The 17,079-nt window shown below is 38.4% G+C and overlaps 1 protein-coding gene across 2 annotated transcripts in view; it reads right to left on the reverse strand.

The window, feature by feature from the left end:
• The window catches only part of LARGE1 (LARGE xylosyl- and glucuronyltransferase 1), a 355,590-nt gene that overhangs the window by 66,399 nt on the left and 272,112 nt on the right, over positions 1 to 17,079 (reverse strand). For both annotated transcript variants that reach the window (XM_032221402.1, XM_032221401.1), the window contains 2 exons: positions 11,481 to 11,593; positions 4,698 to 4,823 (listed from right to left, as the gene is read on the reverse strand). In XM_032221402.1, the coding sequence (XP_032077293.1) occupies positions 4,698 to 4,823; positions 11,481 to 11,593 (239 nt within the window). The remainder of the gene's footprint in view (positions 1 to 4,697; positions 4,824 to 11,480; positions 11,594 to 17,079) is intronic.

Raw genomic sequence — 17,079 nt, forward strand, 5'->3', positions numbered from 1 at the left:
AATAAGAAGGAAAGAGGGAAGGAAAGGAAGGAACAAGATGAGAAGGAGGAGGAGACAGAGAAAGGAAGGAAGAAAGGAAGGAAAGAAGGAAGGAAGGAAGGCAGGCAGGCTGCACATGGGAGAAGTTCTGGCACATGGGACGGAGCGAGCTGGAGGGGGGGGGCTTACAGGGCCATCCGGAGAGGCGAGCTTCCTGGAGGCTGGTGTCCTGCACCCCACGCCCCCCCTCCAGCCGGGCGACGCCACCAAGCTCTTTGCCACCAGCGACTCTCGGAGCTGCTGGAAGAAAGAGGCGGGCATGGAGTTTGTCTGCCCCCCGATTCCACCTTGCCCGGTCACACACCCCTTGCCCTGCGGAGGGCTTGCCCGGTGAAGAAGATGCCTGAAGCGTCGGTGCCAGCAGCAGGCAGGTGGGGCGCAGAGGGAGGGAAGCACCGCTGCAGGTAGCTCGAGGAGGCGTGCCTTGTCACAAGCGGCTCTCCAGCCACCTGGAAGGAAACAGTGAGTCAAAGGGTGGGCTGTTGCACCCTGCGAGCAAAGCGGCTGCTGGGGCCCCCGCAAGACTGCTTCGTTTCTGGCGGGTAGTTCTAAGCGAGGTGGCAAGAAAACCATGTGCAATTCAGTAAGGCTTACTCCTTAATATATTAGTTCAGGACTTATAGCTTAGATGTCGCTTTTTCCATATTATATCTTTTCAATTTACTACTGCATAGAAACGTTGTGGGTTATAGTGATTGATTGATTGATTGATTGATTGATTTCATTTATATGCTGCCCTTTTCCCCGAAGGGGACTCAGGGCGGCTCACAATTTAGTCGGGAAGGGGTACAGACAGGGGGTAAAAAAAAAACATAACAGTACACAATTTAAAAACACACAACAACCATACCATTCGAGAAGGGGGGCAGAAGCTTTTTAGCCCCAGGCCTGTCAGAATAGCCAGGTTTTAAGGGCTTTGCGGAAGGCCTGGAGGGTGGTGAGGGTCCGAATCTCCACGGGGAGTTCGTTCCAGAGGGACGAACAGAATCCCGATGCTATCGCGAGTAGGATAAGTCTTCCCTTGAATATCTAGGCTTTCTGCTTTCCGAAAGAATTGAACTGAGAGATTAAATATTTGTTTCAACGGATTGGGATGAGTGACATTCTCGTTCCTACAGAGACGGCTATTCTTTAGGCAAAGCTACAGCGCTTTTTGTCCTCCTTCGGAAGCCATCTCTCATGACGTTTGAAAGCCAATCAAGAGTGTGGCTTTGAAAACCTGTGGCGTAATCGTGCTGCACGGGAGCAAGTGTCTCTCCTCGAATATGGAGGACGTAGTAGGCAACTTGTATGTATCCTAGAAAATCAGTAAGACCCGCTGGTGGCCCCTATCTGCCACGGCCTTGCAGCCTCTTTACATTGGTAAAAATAATGTTTTTTAAAAAAATCGGGACTTTTTAAGAACGTGGCGGGATGCGGGACAAATTGTAGAAAAGCGTGCCTGTCACACTGAAAGCGGGATGTCTGGTCACCTTATATACAAATGAACAACAGCCACTTATGATGATAGCTAACTCTGAAATAGAATACTTTAGTAAATGTTGACAAATCCACAAATCCTTATGATCTTGGGACCAGATAAAATTAAATTGGTGCCTTTTTTTGCTTGATAGGAATAATTTGGTTTTGTTCGATTTAAGGAATGCTAAGATCTTGTCCAGCTTAGTTTGGAGTTTAAAATCTTCTATGATTCTTTCTTCCCACACAATCCTTCCTAATCCTCTAATGCCAGCATGTACCATTCATCTCTTTCTCTTCTATCCCCTGGAGGTTTCTTCTACATTATTCTTCACTCCAGCTGGAATCAGTATGAAATACTGAATGTGCCAAATATACTATATCGGGCCATTTATTTTAAATGTCATTGAAACTGCTTAATTTTCACATTTTTGTTTTAAAAATCAAGCTTGTGCTAAATATGTCAACCACACTTTTCCCCCCATGGACCACACGTATGCACCAGTGACTCTGCCTATTAAACCAATAGATATATATTTCTCAATGCAAGTAGGGCAGATCCACAAGTGGAATTATTCTTGGATGAAACTGATCAGTTCAGCTTAGTATGATCCATAGAGCCTCGCTCATGAAGCAGCAACTTTAAGCTGCAGCTCTGTTTCAAAAATAGACCCGACATGACTTCCGTGAGACACCCGGTGTTGCTAGGCATAATTATAGAACAGGGATTTATTTTGTTTTATCATTCTCTGCACTGACACTAGGTTGGAGATGTAAAGCAATTTGCACAGTTATCCCATTAGCTTATAATACAAACATGGAAAAGCTTGATCTCTTTCTCTTTTCCACTTCCCTCATCAAAAGTATATAAAGAGAATGAAATTACTTTGGCTCTACTTACTTTATATAGCAAACATGAGGAATATGCAGATTTGTAAAATTTCCCTCACTTCTATTGCTTAGTTTAGTCAATTTGTATTAGGATCTGGCTCTCAGACAGCTTTTGGGAGTTGTACTTAATTTATGACTTGACAATGACTATTTTGGTTACAGGTACAAGCCTTTTATTCAACAGAAACTCTTCTTTGACTGCCCAAATACCCTGCAAAAATAACTCGGGGAGTCCAAAACCATCACCGAAGCAAAATCCATGTTGTTTATGTTTTTAAAAAGACACCTGCAGCTTGCAAATGTGATAATATAAGTGTACCATCTCCCAACAGTTTCCACCCCAATTATTTTGATTTTTTTTGGAGATGATATCTATTCAGAGTTATCTTGATTGTAATAATTGGTCCAGTGGGAAATCTGTTAGGAGCAGAATGTGAGAGTTAACAGCAAAATGTGTTTACATTCCTAGCCAGATCCCACTGTTTTGGCTGTGCATGGTAGTGTCCTATATCAGGGGTCCCCAACCTCTGGGTCATGGCCTATTAGGAATTGGGGCACGTGAGCACCTAGCTAAACTTGCCTGATGCAGGCTGGCAGGCACTGGTGCATATGTGTGCTGGCCCACTGCTCATGTAAGTCGAGCTGTATGCATGTATGCCAGCCTGCCACTTGCACAGGGGCTGCCAATGCCAGCCCACCACTTTTTAAGTGGAAAACATTTTTCAGTGTCTGGAAAATCTCTGCTGCATGCAATTTCCGTATGACTGGAGCAACAATAATGCCAAAGTTTGAGAAAGAGTCCATGATCTAACAGAAATACTGATGATAAATGACCAAATAAATAGGGACCATTCAAAGTTACGATCCCCACCAAAAAGGTAGTTATAACTTGGTTCTGGAGTTCCAATGGCAGCACCTCCCTGCAGTCACATGACATTTTGAGTGCTTGGCAACCTTTTTGGCCAGTTTCTGGCAAAAAAAAATGCTCATAGGAATGCATTGACTTGCTCAATGATTGCAGAATGCACATAATGTCCATAGCATTCTTTTTATGACCATGACATTCACTTCATGAATTCCACAAAAGGTTATAAAATCGAGTCAGAGACGTGGGTGTCTTGATGTATGACTGCCATGAGTCACAGTGGAAATTCTGGGCTCCATTACAGTAGTATGTTGATGGCTTTCTATAATATGATCATTTCTATGAAATGTGCTTTCTTTAATCTATTTAACCATGTGCACTGAGTGGCTGCTCTTCCGGTTCCCAGTGCACGCATGTGCACTGGCCAGCTGGCTACTCAGTGCTGAAAAGGTTCGCCAACACTGCTAACACTCAAGGTAGTAACAAGATGACAACAATTACATTTAATCGTCCATGTCCAGCCACATTTAAGACATAAGAACAATAAACCCCCATACCTTCGTTGCACGGCTTGCTTACCTGGAAACAATTCTCATTGAACAGTGTTACGTCTTCTGAGTACACATGAAAACAACTATACGTTAACAGGAATAAAAACACTGATCTATAAAGAGGTCAAAAAGGTGATATTCTCTTTTGGTTCCATTTTATTCACAAATGAAACTGAAGATTGCTTTGATAGAGAGAGATGATGGTAAATAACAAAAGCAACAACACTGCTATTAAAATGCAAAGTCAGCCCTTTCGGAAGTGCTCATATTTGTGCACATATCTAAAAACGTGCCGAGCTTCCATTGTGCTGGCAACGGTGCTGCGGTTCTCATTTTGATGAGAGGATTGGACCCTGCAGGTCCTTCCAGTTTCAAATAGGTTTAATAAGCATTTTTCTTTTCGGGAGCTGAAAACATCTCTAGGTTTTATGCCATAAATATATGAAAGAGAGGGAAGAAGGTCTGGTTAATTACATCCGACTCACTTATATGTCATTCTAAAATGCATTATCCATACTTTTATAATCCCCCTCTTACACAAACACAAGTGCTTTCTTCCATGTTTGTTCATATAATGCTAAAGTAATATATTTTGCAACTCTTACATTAAAATGCATGCATTAAAGATGTTGCATTCAAAATGCATATATTAGGGGAAGTTGAATTAAAACTGCTTAGAGTAGGGAAATTTGCATGCCAAATTGTGCAACTCAAGAGAAAAGTATTTATCAAAATAGTAGATTTTAATTTTAATGTTGAGGAAATTTGGCAGAAAATACTTGTGAATAAGTATATGCAAAACTAAAACCAACCAGATATATTGCATCATTTTGTTCTCTCTACACCATATGCATAGCTGGCTGTTACTAGTCAGTCAATTAACTAATACTTACCTTAAGGTCAGAAACATCCCGGTAGCATTGTTCAGAGCGGGTGTGGTCTGACAATTGGACATTCCAGAAACAGGGAAGCTGATAGACAAGAAAGGGATTCTGTTTGATGACTGCATTGAAAATATCCTAGAAAGATAAATAAACAAACAACATTTTTCACCTTGCAGAAAAGCAATTGCAAATTGCAAACTGTCTTTATAATTATCTTAAGAATGTGGGTAAAACACTGCATATATATAGCTCCCCATATTTTTTAACTATCTTATTTTATCTTGATTGGGATTTCTAATTTTATTCTTTTAAATGTATTTTGTATATTAGGATTTTAATGTTTTAATGCTGGAAAGACACCCAGTGGTTTGCTATGAGATGGGCAGCAAATAAATGGGATAGATAAAATAAATAAGAACTAAAAGTCAAGGGTTGGGGTTTTAGCTTTGAAAGAAAGCATTGTCAGTCAGACTGTGAATTTGTCAATATAACCTGAAACTTTGCTGCTGATTTACATTTGACAGCTGTTGGGGTCTCAGGAAAGACTAACCATAAAACAAAGCAGCCTACTCCTTCCCCTGTCACTGTTGTTAAAATCTGCCCACATACATTATGTCACTATCAAATTTGAATACTGTACCTTCATAATCAAAGATTAAAAAAAACATTTTATAGCAACATTTGAAGTGAAAAGCATCTAAGCAAGACTAACCAACAAACCATAACAAATTAAAAAAGTATCTAGACTTAACTGAATTAACAACTTATAAACAAGAGCTTCAGGATATTCAATATTGCCTTTTAAAGGTGTTTTAATTTGGAGCTAAAAGGATAGATCCTAATCCTTACTATATTTCCCTAGTGAGAGCATCCAATGTTGTAGTGTTAAAAAAAAACATCCCTTCCTTAATTTTTTTTTTAATAATATACTTCTTCTAACAGAAGAGTGTAGATAAGGGCCTCTCTGATTATTAATTCATGGTAGGAATATTATTGCTTTAGATATTGACTTTTCCACATTGTTTGAGTAGTTATATATCAGGGCTGTCAAACTCGCAGCCTATGGGCCAGATGCAGGGGTGAAATCAAGCAGATTCTGACACGTTCTGGAGAACCCGTAGTGGAAATTTTGAGTAGTTCGGTAAATACCACCTCTAACTGGCCCCACCTGCATCTATTCTCTGTCTCCCGAGTCCCAGCTGATCGGGAAGAAATGGAGATTTTGCAATATTCTTTTCCTGGATTAGGGTGGGAATGGAGATTTTACAGTATACTTCCCCTGCTATGCCCACCATGCCATGCCCACAGAAACAGTAGTAAAAAAAATTGAATTTCCCCAATGGCCAAATGCATCACAAGCTGGCCACACCCATGCCTGGTTTAGCAGAGGGGAAAAAAGTCCTGATACATCACGTGACGCTGCCATGATGCCGCAAGTTTGACACCCCTGTTATATACCATCAAATTGGTGCTGACTTATAGCAACCAGATAAATATACCCCAGCATGATCTCCTTCTAGCCTGGCTTCTTCCAGTGGTATACCTGTTGCACTGTGAGTCCATATGTCAGTCATTTGAAGTAGACCAGATTGGAAAACAGACAACACAAATACTAGGACTTTGTTAATGTAGGCTCTAACCACAGAAAATCTGACAGAGCTTCCCTTTCCCTCCCTTTTACACCAAACATAGTCAAAGCAGGCCAATCTTGAGTTTTCTTTTGGAAAACACGGGCAACATCTGTATAGCCATCTCTTTCCCGCCAGCATTATAGACTTTTCAAGAGAGCTAGATCTTTGCATAATGTGTCCGAAATACAATAATTTGAGTTTGGTGATTTAGGCTTCAGGTAGACTTTTAATAATGATAACCAACGTGTTGACTTAGTCTTTAAAAAAAAAAAACCTGAAACCAATGGTGTTCTTTCAGAATTTTAGTGAAGGAACATAGTGGCCTTATTTTAACACACAATTCAAAATCAAAGTAGTGGAAGTTCTGACTCTGCTGAGGTTTGCTGGCTATCATGAAATGCAGCTTTATGTATAAGGTCTAACAGTAATCTAATATACAATCAGTGGTATTTCTTCAATTCAGAGTGAGAAGAAAAGTGATAAATTTGAAAGAAATAATAAGAGATTTCGGATATTTATCACTTTTTCTTTTGTTGTTGATGGTGGTAGTGATGAATAGGAAGATAAATTCAGGGAACATTGCAGAAAAGCCGCACTTTGACTAAAAAAAGGATAACAAAATAAGCTAAAAAGACATGGAAGGGAGGGGGGAGTAAAAAACAAAACATGGCCAGATGAAACACCTACAGGTACTTAGATGTGTATCATCCTGGAAATGCAGGGTGTGATTATATATTGTCAAGGCAAATAGTTAATCCAAAATGCTTCAATCACTTCTGCCTTCAGTTCAGAATGGGTATTGATTATAAGATTATATTTTTCTCACTAGACAGTTAAATTGAATTCCATATGTAACCCTCGTATTTAAACCCAGGCTGCCTCACTTGAATTTTTTTTAAAACAAGGATCTAAGTATCTACAGTATTGGAAAAGCACTATCTTTTTGTTGTATACTTTCCCACCAACCTATCATTTAGCGTTATATGTAGAGCACTAGGGAGGAAAGTGTGATTGATCCTAACCCATTATGTTGCAAAAGTAATGAAATAGTGCCTACAATATATCACTGCTTACAGTTTTTTTCCCCTAGAAAGAGAAAAAAAAATAGAATAAGTCATTTTCTTCTCTTGCAACATTGGACAACTCTTGTCCAGTCCTTAGCATTTCCTGTTTAGGAAAGATTTCAGAGATTATGATGAAATATCATTTTCCGAGACTCTGGATAAAGCAGATTATCTTGAAACTTTTCTGTTAGACTTTTGATCTGGTTGTGTGACGGAAACTGGAAACATTATAGATGATTTTTGAGTGGAAGGAATATTGCTTTCTTGGACTTTCAGACTTGGCAGTTATGAAATTCATCAACTATAGTATCTTCTCAGATTATTTTTCAGGGATTGGACTGTTGGCCCTGTCACAATGGTTCTAATTATTCTCATTTAGAAGTTCCAGAGGTCAATGATCAGTTCAGAGCGAGGTTTCACCAATATATAGATGGTATACCCACCTGTATATTTTCAGTAGGCCAAGCAGAAAATATAATGCATGCTCTTAACCGGTGTTGGAAGCTGGGGACTGAATGGGATAAAAGTAGCTCAATCTATTTTTATTATGAAGATGAAATTGTGGTCTATTCAAAAATCATCTGGCTCATTGTGAACTTGTTATTTGGCTTTGGGAAGAATTGCAGTTCCACAATCTTTGATTCTGTTTGATTCATTTTTCGCTTGAAAACGTCAAACTGCTGATGGGTGTGAGCTCTTATTTTGTCAAGACTCTAAGCACTGTATTGGATACTTATGTTTCTAAATATAGTTTTACTATTTTGACCTACAGAGCTTTTGATCCAGGATACTTTTGGAACATCTTCAAGTCATCTATCTTCTTGCTGTGCAATCTTTTAAGGAAAGAATGCTTCAAAAACTTTTTCATTTCAAAATGTTAAACATGTGGGAACGAAAAATAGGATTTCTCCTTGGTTGCCTCAGCTCTTTGGAGAGGCTTGCCCAATCCCAAAGTCTGGATAGCCTCTCCCCTTAACTTTTAGGAAAACTATAAAGAGAATGTGGCTTTTTTTAAAAAAAATCAGGGTAATCTGGTCTACCCAAATATGGGGCGGAGCATACTGCTTCCACTTTTGCCTTTCAGCCCCAATCCAGGAGCCTTCACAGGCAGTCATGGCAAACTATTTTTGTGTTAAATTTATGTTTACCAACAAAGAAATAAAGCTATTTAGCTCTCATCAGCTAGCAGTATGAAATTTCAAGCTGTTTCATACTGCTAGCTGATGAGAGCTAAATAGCTTGAAATAGATCTATACTAGCCTCCAGAGGTGGGTTCCTACCAGTACGCACCTATTCGGTAGAACCGGTTCTTCAAATCTACCGAACCGGTTAGAAGAGGTTCCACCAGTGGACCTGGAAAGTAGGCCACACCTACAGAAGAGGTTCCAAATTTTTTTGAAACCACCACTGGCAAGGATCTTGTAACTTGACAGCTTTAAGACTTGCATGCTTCAATGCCAGAGTTTCTGAATAGCTACTTGGACCGACCTAAGTACTAATTCATAATTTCATATCCGGTCACATGGATGGCAAGCCACTCCCATCCGGTCACATGGGTGGCAAGCCACTCCCACAAAGGAGGCCACACCCACAGAGTAGGTTCCAACAATTTTTGAAACCCACCACTGCTAGCCTCCCTTTATTTCTTTGTTGGTAAACATAAATTTAACACAAATATAAAGACCATGCTTCTTCAAAATGCATTATGAGCCTGGCTAAATGTTGATGTCTATTTAATGTAGTTTTTATTTTATTTTAATTTAAAATTTCAGACTTTTGAGGTAGGTGAAGAAACAGACACTTTAGGGATTCCAGGAATGCAGAAGTTTGAAACCCTGTCCAAGTTTCTTGCTGTCCCATTTAATACTAAACAAAATCAAGGCAGGATTATTTTGAGTTTCTTCCTCACACTTACTTCAGTCTCTGTACTGTGTAATCTCTTATTCAAGTTCCTCCTAATAACATTCAACTCTAAGTTACTTTAGAGTTCTAAACTTATGAGAACTGTCAAAAATTTATGGGATGAGGCAGGACACAAGCACTGGAATAAAGAGATGTGAGCCGAGGAGCGTTGTGTTTTAAGATGGATGGATATACATTTTTTAAAAAATAAGTAAGTAAAATATCAATGCTAAGAAACATTATAGGGAAAATAGCTTTCATGACACAGGATTTGGTCTCGTTGTCATAGTGTTTTCTTGGGAGACATCAACACCACCAAACCAATTATGCTTTTACAACTAAACCATCTAATAACCATAATGTTAGATATTTAATTTGGCATTAAATATACATTACAAATTTAATAAAAATGGGGAAGATTTTAGTTATGATATTCTGATCTCTGATACTTTGGAACGTATGAGCCATTTAAACATAATCTGTTCAAAAAAGGGAAAGGGAAAAATAAATTTGTTTTGTAACTTGTAGCATGATCCCAGGTAGTATAATCTTTCCAGTCCTCAACTTATAATCAGTTGTTTACTATTCTACGTTCCATAAAGCACTTCTGGCCATTGTAAAACATCACTCCCGCCACTCCAGTAGTCACGTCAATTGTTATCTGGGTGCTTGGCAACATGTGACACTTAAGATTGCTTGCCAAATGCTCTGAGATCAAGTGATCTTCATTTGCAATCTTCTTTGCCACTTCCCAGAAAGTTAGTGAAGAAGCTGGCAGGGAAGTTTGTAAATTGCTACTGCTTGCCCAAAGATTTCTCCTCCACTCCATGCATGGAGTGTGAGGGGAACTCTTGCTCTTGGTTACAGAAATGAAGTTCAACCACCTCATTTCTCCAATTCAGCGCAGGAGTTCCTGTCCTAAAATATAATTTTAAAAAGGAAAACTGAAAGCCAAATTAAATGTATATATATATGAACTCTAGTGTAGTCACAGTGGCTTTCCACAGACTTTGAAGGGAGAAATGATTTTGGAATGGCAGCTGAACAGAGGAGTTTTCATTGGTTTTGTGTCAGAACATTAATTAGTTCACCTTTCTGAATAATTGGGAGTAATGAGTCTTCTCCGACTCTTGGGTGTGCTCTGGGGATAATATCCTTAATGTCTGTGAGGCACTCAGATGAGATGGTAGAAAATGAAAAAGACAAAAGGTGATTGTTAAAGCCGGAGTCAGACGAAATCATAAAGAACGCTTGTCTAACTGACAATGGCAAAAATAATGTAGAAAAAAATGGTATTTTTAAAAGTTCCTTCAACGTCTGCAGCTTTCCATTTCTAAAAGGGGAGTTCTTGAAGGTGAGTAGAAAATAAACTTTGAAAAGAAAAAAAAAGCTAAATCAAGCCAAAGGCTTTTCAATTAAAATTCACTATAATTTTATCGGATTCATTCACAATTATTTTGTTTGTAAATTGTTTCAACAGAACAGTGACCAACAGGAAAATAGCATACAAATATTTAGTTAAATGATTCTTAAGATGTAAAATTCCTATCCTAAAAAGATTTCACCCTGAATACTTGCAAATTGATGAAAGTGTGCTTCTTGACATCTATTTCCAATACTTCAGCATAGTCTGCTTACATAATCTGTATCAGCACTCTGATTATTCTGGGAAAATTGGATTTGTTGTTCTCATAATGACAAGATCCATTATTAGGAAAATGCGTGTACAGGAACTGCTTGACTTATGACCACAATTGGGATCTGAATCTTCATAGCTATGAGAGTCATACCTGATTTTATGACCTTTTTGGCTTGGTTGGTAAGCAATCAGACTGTTGTTAAAGTGAACCCAGTCTCATCCTTTGACTTTGCTTGTTGAAACTGATTGAGAAGCTTCCCAATCGGTATTGGAAGTTTGCAAATGGTGATCATGTGAGCTGCAACCACTCTAAATCCCTGCCAGTAGACAAGCACCTGAATTTTGATCATGTGACTATGGGAATGTTGTGTTGGTTGGAAATGTGAGGAACTGTCATAAATCACTTATTTCTGCACTGCCATAACTTTGAATGGTCATTAAACAAATGGTTCTAAATCAAGGACTACCAGTAATGAACCATCACAAGTTTTGTAATATAAATGTTAAGTCTTCTCTTTCCATTCCCTACTTTCAGGGGTAGTCAGTACACACTCACCTGGTCAGCCAAAGAGGTGGAGAGCATGCTCATTAGCTCTCTTTCAGCTGTGAGTCTCCACATCTGCTCCCATTTCATCTTGCGCAATTTATCCAGAAGTAACAGAATAACCCCTGGAATCAGTAAGCAATGCAAACAAAGAAAAAAGCGAGCTGCAGTGAAAATGGCAAAAAGCAAGGCCTTCGCGCTTCAGCATGGTTGTATCAGGATTAAAATGGAAGTTTTATTAATTGTAAACTATGGGCAGTTCCATCATGCTGAGGACAAAAGAGAGGTGGGAAGTTAACCTAAGAAACCTCACAAATTAGAAGAATTCTTTAATCAACAATTGGATCTCTTTCTATCAATCTACCTGTCAAACAAAACATAATAGTTTTCATTTATATGTATAGCTCAGGTTTTTAAATGGCAGAAATATGTGCGTGCCAGAAAGCAAATTTGGTGTTTTCAGATGAGGTGTTCCAGGCAGTAGCAATCAAATGACATTATAAAGGAAGTCGATCTTTTCCACTTAATTGATCTTTTCCTGGTTAAAAAAAGAAATAGAAAAATGCAGGCACTTTGCAAATAGAAGGCTCATCTTAAAACACCCAGCATTTTCAGAAGGGAAAAAGAAAAACATTTTAACCATTCCATCAACAACCACTCCTTTATCTATATTGGACAAAACTTTTGAGAAAGATGTATTTTTCATATGTCCCTACACAAAGTTAATAAAGAGACCAATATAAATATCAGGCTAAGTTATATTGGATAAGGTGACTGTTTTAATGGCCATACAGAAATATTTATGTAAATTAATTATACTGAATGCAGAATTCATTATCACGAGTACAACATTTGTTACAGTCAGTTTCCTCTCCATCTGGACTACCTGTTCTACACATGGATGATTAATCATCAAAAGATTAGTAGATCAAAGGACTTTAATGCATACTTGCAAATGTCTTCACTAAAATATTAAAGTTTCACAAGACTGACATAATAGGATGTATTCACCAATAACACTTCCATGTTTATACCGGGTTTGCTGCTGATGCAAAAGAGCTAAACTCAGAGAGCACCAAGTACCCTTCATTTCAACCCTGAACTACAAATATTATTCTTTAATGTTACCATACCAAAGGCACTGGAACCCTGAAGCACTTTATCCTGAACCATCAGGTAAAAATATGGTAACATGATGCTTTGAGTGGTGAGTTTGGAGAGCCCCCTTAGTGAATTCATGAATGCCCTCTGAATTTATTATGAAAATAAATACTACATTGATTCACCAGGCTTTTTAAAAAATCGTAATATTTCAACCACCTATTTTGTTTCTTTCCTGCTGCAAAAAAGGATTTGTGGAGGATGGGGGAGGGAGAAATCCCTTTATAATATTCTCTGATGAAATCTTAACCAGCCTTTTTCAACATGGAACAATTGATTCTTTTTGCTGTTGTTTTTAATGCTCTGAAAAGGAACTTTAATCCTGCCTGGAGTTTGCATAGATGGCTAGAATCAGAAAGACTATTTGTGCCCAAGAATATCACAAAGGAATTATCCCTGAGATTGAAGGTCAGGGTAAAGCAGAATCTTCTCTCTTCTATCACAAATTCATACTAGGGATAATAAAATGCCCCTTCCTAGTTGAGGATTACCTTGAGATAGCAAGGATTTAGTTAATCAGAATGTAATACATTCAAAAGGCAGAATTGGAAGGGACCTTGGAGGTCTTCTAGTCCAACCCCCTGCCTAGGCAGGAAACCCTATACCGTTTCAGACAAATGGCTATCCAACATCTTCTTAAAGACTTCCAGTGTTGGGGCATTCACAACTTCTTGAGGCAAGCTGCTCCACTGATTAATTGTTTTAACTGTCAGAAAATTTCTCCTCAGTTCTAAGTTGCTTCTCTCCTTGATTAGTTTCCACCCATTGCTTCTTGTTCTACCCTCAGGTGCCTTGGAGAATAGTTGGACACCCTCTTCTTTGTGGCAACCCCTGAGATATTGGAACACTGCTATCATGTCTCCCCTAGTCCTTCTTTTCATTAAACTAGACATACCCAGTTCCTGCAACCGTTCTTCATGTTTTAGTCTCCAGTCCTCTAATCATATTTGTTGCTCTTTACTGCACTCTTTCTAGAGTCTCCACATCTTTTCTACATCGTGGCGACCAAAACTGAATGCAGTATTCCAAGTGTGGCCTTACCAAGGCATTATAAAGTGGTATTAACACTTCACGTGATCTTGAGTCTATCCCTCTGTTTATGTAGCCTAGAACTGTGTTGGCTTTTTTGGTGGTTGCTGCACACTGCTGGCTCATATTTAAATGGTTGTCCACTAGGACTCCAAGATCCCTCTCACAATTTCTACTATTGAGGAAGGTACCACCTACATTGTACCTGTGCATTTCATTTTCTTGCCTAAATGTAGAACCTTACTCTTTTCATCATTGAATTTCCTTTTATTAGATAGTGCCCAATGTTCAAGTTTGTCAAGATCCTTCTGTATCTTAAGCCTGTCTTCTGAAGTGTTGGCTATTCCTGCCAGCTTGGTGTCATCTGCAAATTTGATGAGTTCCCTATTTATTCCCTCATCCAAATCATTGATGAAGATGTTGAAGAGTACTGGGCCTAAAACAGAGCCTTGGGGTACTCCACTGCATCCTTCCCTCCATGTAGATGCAGTTACATTGAGGACTACACGTTGAGTGCAGTTGGTTAGCCAGTTACGAATCCATCTGGTGGTGATGCTGTCTAATCCACATTCTTCTACTTTACCTCATAGTAGGTTATGGGCTACCTTATCAAATGCCTTACTGAAGTCCAAGTAAACTATATCGATGGCATTCCTCTGGTCTACTAATTTTGTCACTTTGTCAAAGAACGCAATAAGATTAGTCTGGCATGATCTGTTTTTTAAAAACCCATGTTGGCTTTTGCCTATTACTTTCTTTGCTTCTTCATAGAAGTACTATTTCAATTTGTGTTCCTAATCTGATTTTTGTGGTGCTGTTTTTGATAGGTTGGATTGTTTTATCCCTTTGTGTAAAAACAGATGCAAAAAATGAGTTAAATAGTTCTGCTTTCTCCCTGTTGCTTGTCACCTTCTTGCCACTCCCAGCAATGGACCAATTGTTTCCTTAACTTTTTTTTCTTGTTTTTAACATGTTGAAAGAAGCTATTTTTGTTATTTTTTACTTTTGTGGCAAGCCTTTCTTCATTGTGAGCCTTAGCTTTCCTTACTTCATCTTTACAGGCTCGGGCTATTTGCTGATATTCTGCCTTAGTTATGTCCCTCTCTAAAATGAACCTTCCTTCCCTCCCACTTTTTGGAAATAGTTTTTAATTTTTATGTATGAAACAAGAAAAATGATGTAATAACCACTTTTTTTTAAATATAGCTGCCTTGGAGCCATTTACTATATTCCAGTCCATTTCTCTTTCAAGTAATCAGATAATCCTGTCCTCCTGGCTAAAGAGATTAAAGGGTTATCAACCAAGGCATCTTTTGGCAGATGACCAAAAGGGATTTAAAAACAAAATATCTGACAACAAACTAGTAATAAATTGGATGATACAAGGCTAGAAGTGTGCTCACAATAATTCAGAGGTTTAATTTATACTCATTCTTAAATAAAAATATAAATAGCTGTACTATTAAATCAAAGCAATTTTGTTTTAACATAATGAAATCCAGGGCAGAGAGACGGGGAGAGAGGGGGGGAGGGAGGGAGGGAGGGAGTGGGAGGGAGGGAGAGGTTGGGAGACAGATAGACAGGCATTAGCACGATTAGGGAATGCAATTTTTACCACTGCAGAAAAAACAATTACTACCAACCTGCCTTCCATTTAGGACCTGTATACTGCACGAGTCAAAAAGAGGGCCGTGAAAATATTTACTGATCCCTTGCATCCTGGACATAAAATTGTTTCAACTCCTACCTTCAAAATGACGCTATAGAGCACTGCACACCAAGACAACTAGACACAAAAACAGTTCCCCCCCCCCCGAATGCCATCATTCTGCTAAACAATCACCATTGTCAAAACTATTCACTAAGGGTGCATTACTATTACTATTAGTATTCTCATTGTTCCTATCATCTGCCTCCTCCCAATTATGACTGCATGACTGTAACTTGTATCCTTATGATTTATATTGATATTGATTGTTTCCTGATTGCTTATTTGTATCCTATGACTATCATTAAGTGTTGTACCTTATGATTCTTGACGAATGTATCTTGTCTTTTTATGTACAGAGACAAATTCCTTGTGTGTCCAATCACATGTGGCCAATAAAGAATTCTATAGTATTTTATAGCCCTCTCTAAGTGGGCTGTACAAATGTTAACATATTGCCCCAATGATCTGGATCCTTCCAGGGATTTGTTCAAAATGAATTAATTCCAAAGCTGACCACCAAATTCTATAACCATAGTATTCAGTGCAAGAGGTGTGAGTTACTGTGTAAGGACTCATTTATATAGCATCATGCTACATTTTAAAATGATAAGCAGCAGAATACAGGGTAGAAAGGGAGTTGTTCTCATATGTTATGTTGGCGAAAAAGACCCAGGAGAATGAAGGAGAACAGAAATTAAAGCATTTTCCTCCCTTTAGATATCTGGTCCCAGTATATAATTTTTTGTATTTCAGAGACAGCACAGCAGTTTAATCTCCCAGATGGGAGGAGATGGAAAAGTTTGTCAAAGTGAAAGGGAGATAGAAAGGGAGTTAGTGAATTAGCAAGATAACAGATAGCTGTGAAGGCTTCTCTTATAAATAAAAGTAGTATTACCAAGGCAAGCGGTCTTATTAAATTCATATTCAGCCAAAGTACATTATAGTTATGGATGAAAACAGACACTTCATTTAAAAAAAACCTGTTTATACCTTAGTTTTTACATTCCAAGTCTCTCTTGGGAAGCTCCCAAGAGTTTGGGTATTCTTTTCATTAACACCTTGAATCGCCTGCACTTGATGGTCAAATCCGGTGCAGTGCCTTATTGTTATATTTCAAATGCTTAAAGATGAAGGCTGTCATCACTATTGTAACAGTTTAAAATATTTCATTTATTTATCAGAGTTGTGCAGCAACCTGGTTTCAAAAAGGAAAAAAGTGATTCAAAGCCTGTGGGGACAGGTATAACATGTCAACAAGTCTTTGAAGAAGCTGGGTCTTTCCTTGGCATTGTGTTGGTTGATTCTATAGAAAGATGTGTTTGACTGAATGAGTTGCCAGAAGGTATGATATTTATGATCTGTAGTGAGTAGGCAAGGCATTAATGATGCACCTAGGGGCAAATCCAACAGGAATCCCAGATTCTGATGCAGCTATTGGTTAAAGCTAAGGTCTGAACTGTAGGAAGACACTGATATAGCAACATGGAATGTTGCCAAAGTAAATTGGATATTATCAAATGGAAGGTCACCAGGTTGAAAATCAACCTTGGGATCAATTAGTTACACTGGATAGAGAAAGCTATTTCAAATTAAAATCAGGTAAATACTATATGCATGTAAGGAACATATAAATGTTACATTTGGTTACATTTTTCACTGTGAATACTTTTTTATGTTCCAATTTTAAACCACTAAAATTATTATTTTCAA

The sequence above is a fragment of the Thamnophis elegans genome, chromosome 7 (genome assembly GCF_009769535.1).
Source record: "Thamnophis elegans isolate rThaEle1 chromosome 7, rThaEle1.pri, whole genome shotgun sequence".
Classification (NCBI taxonomy): Eukaryota; Metazoa; Chordata; class Lepidosauria; order Squamata; family Colubridae; genus Thamnophis; species Thamnophis elegans.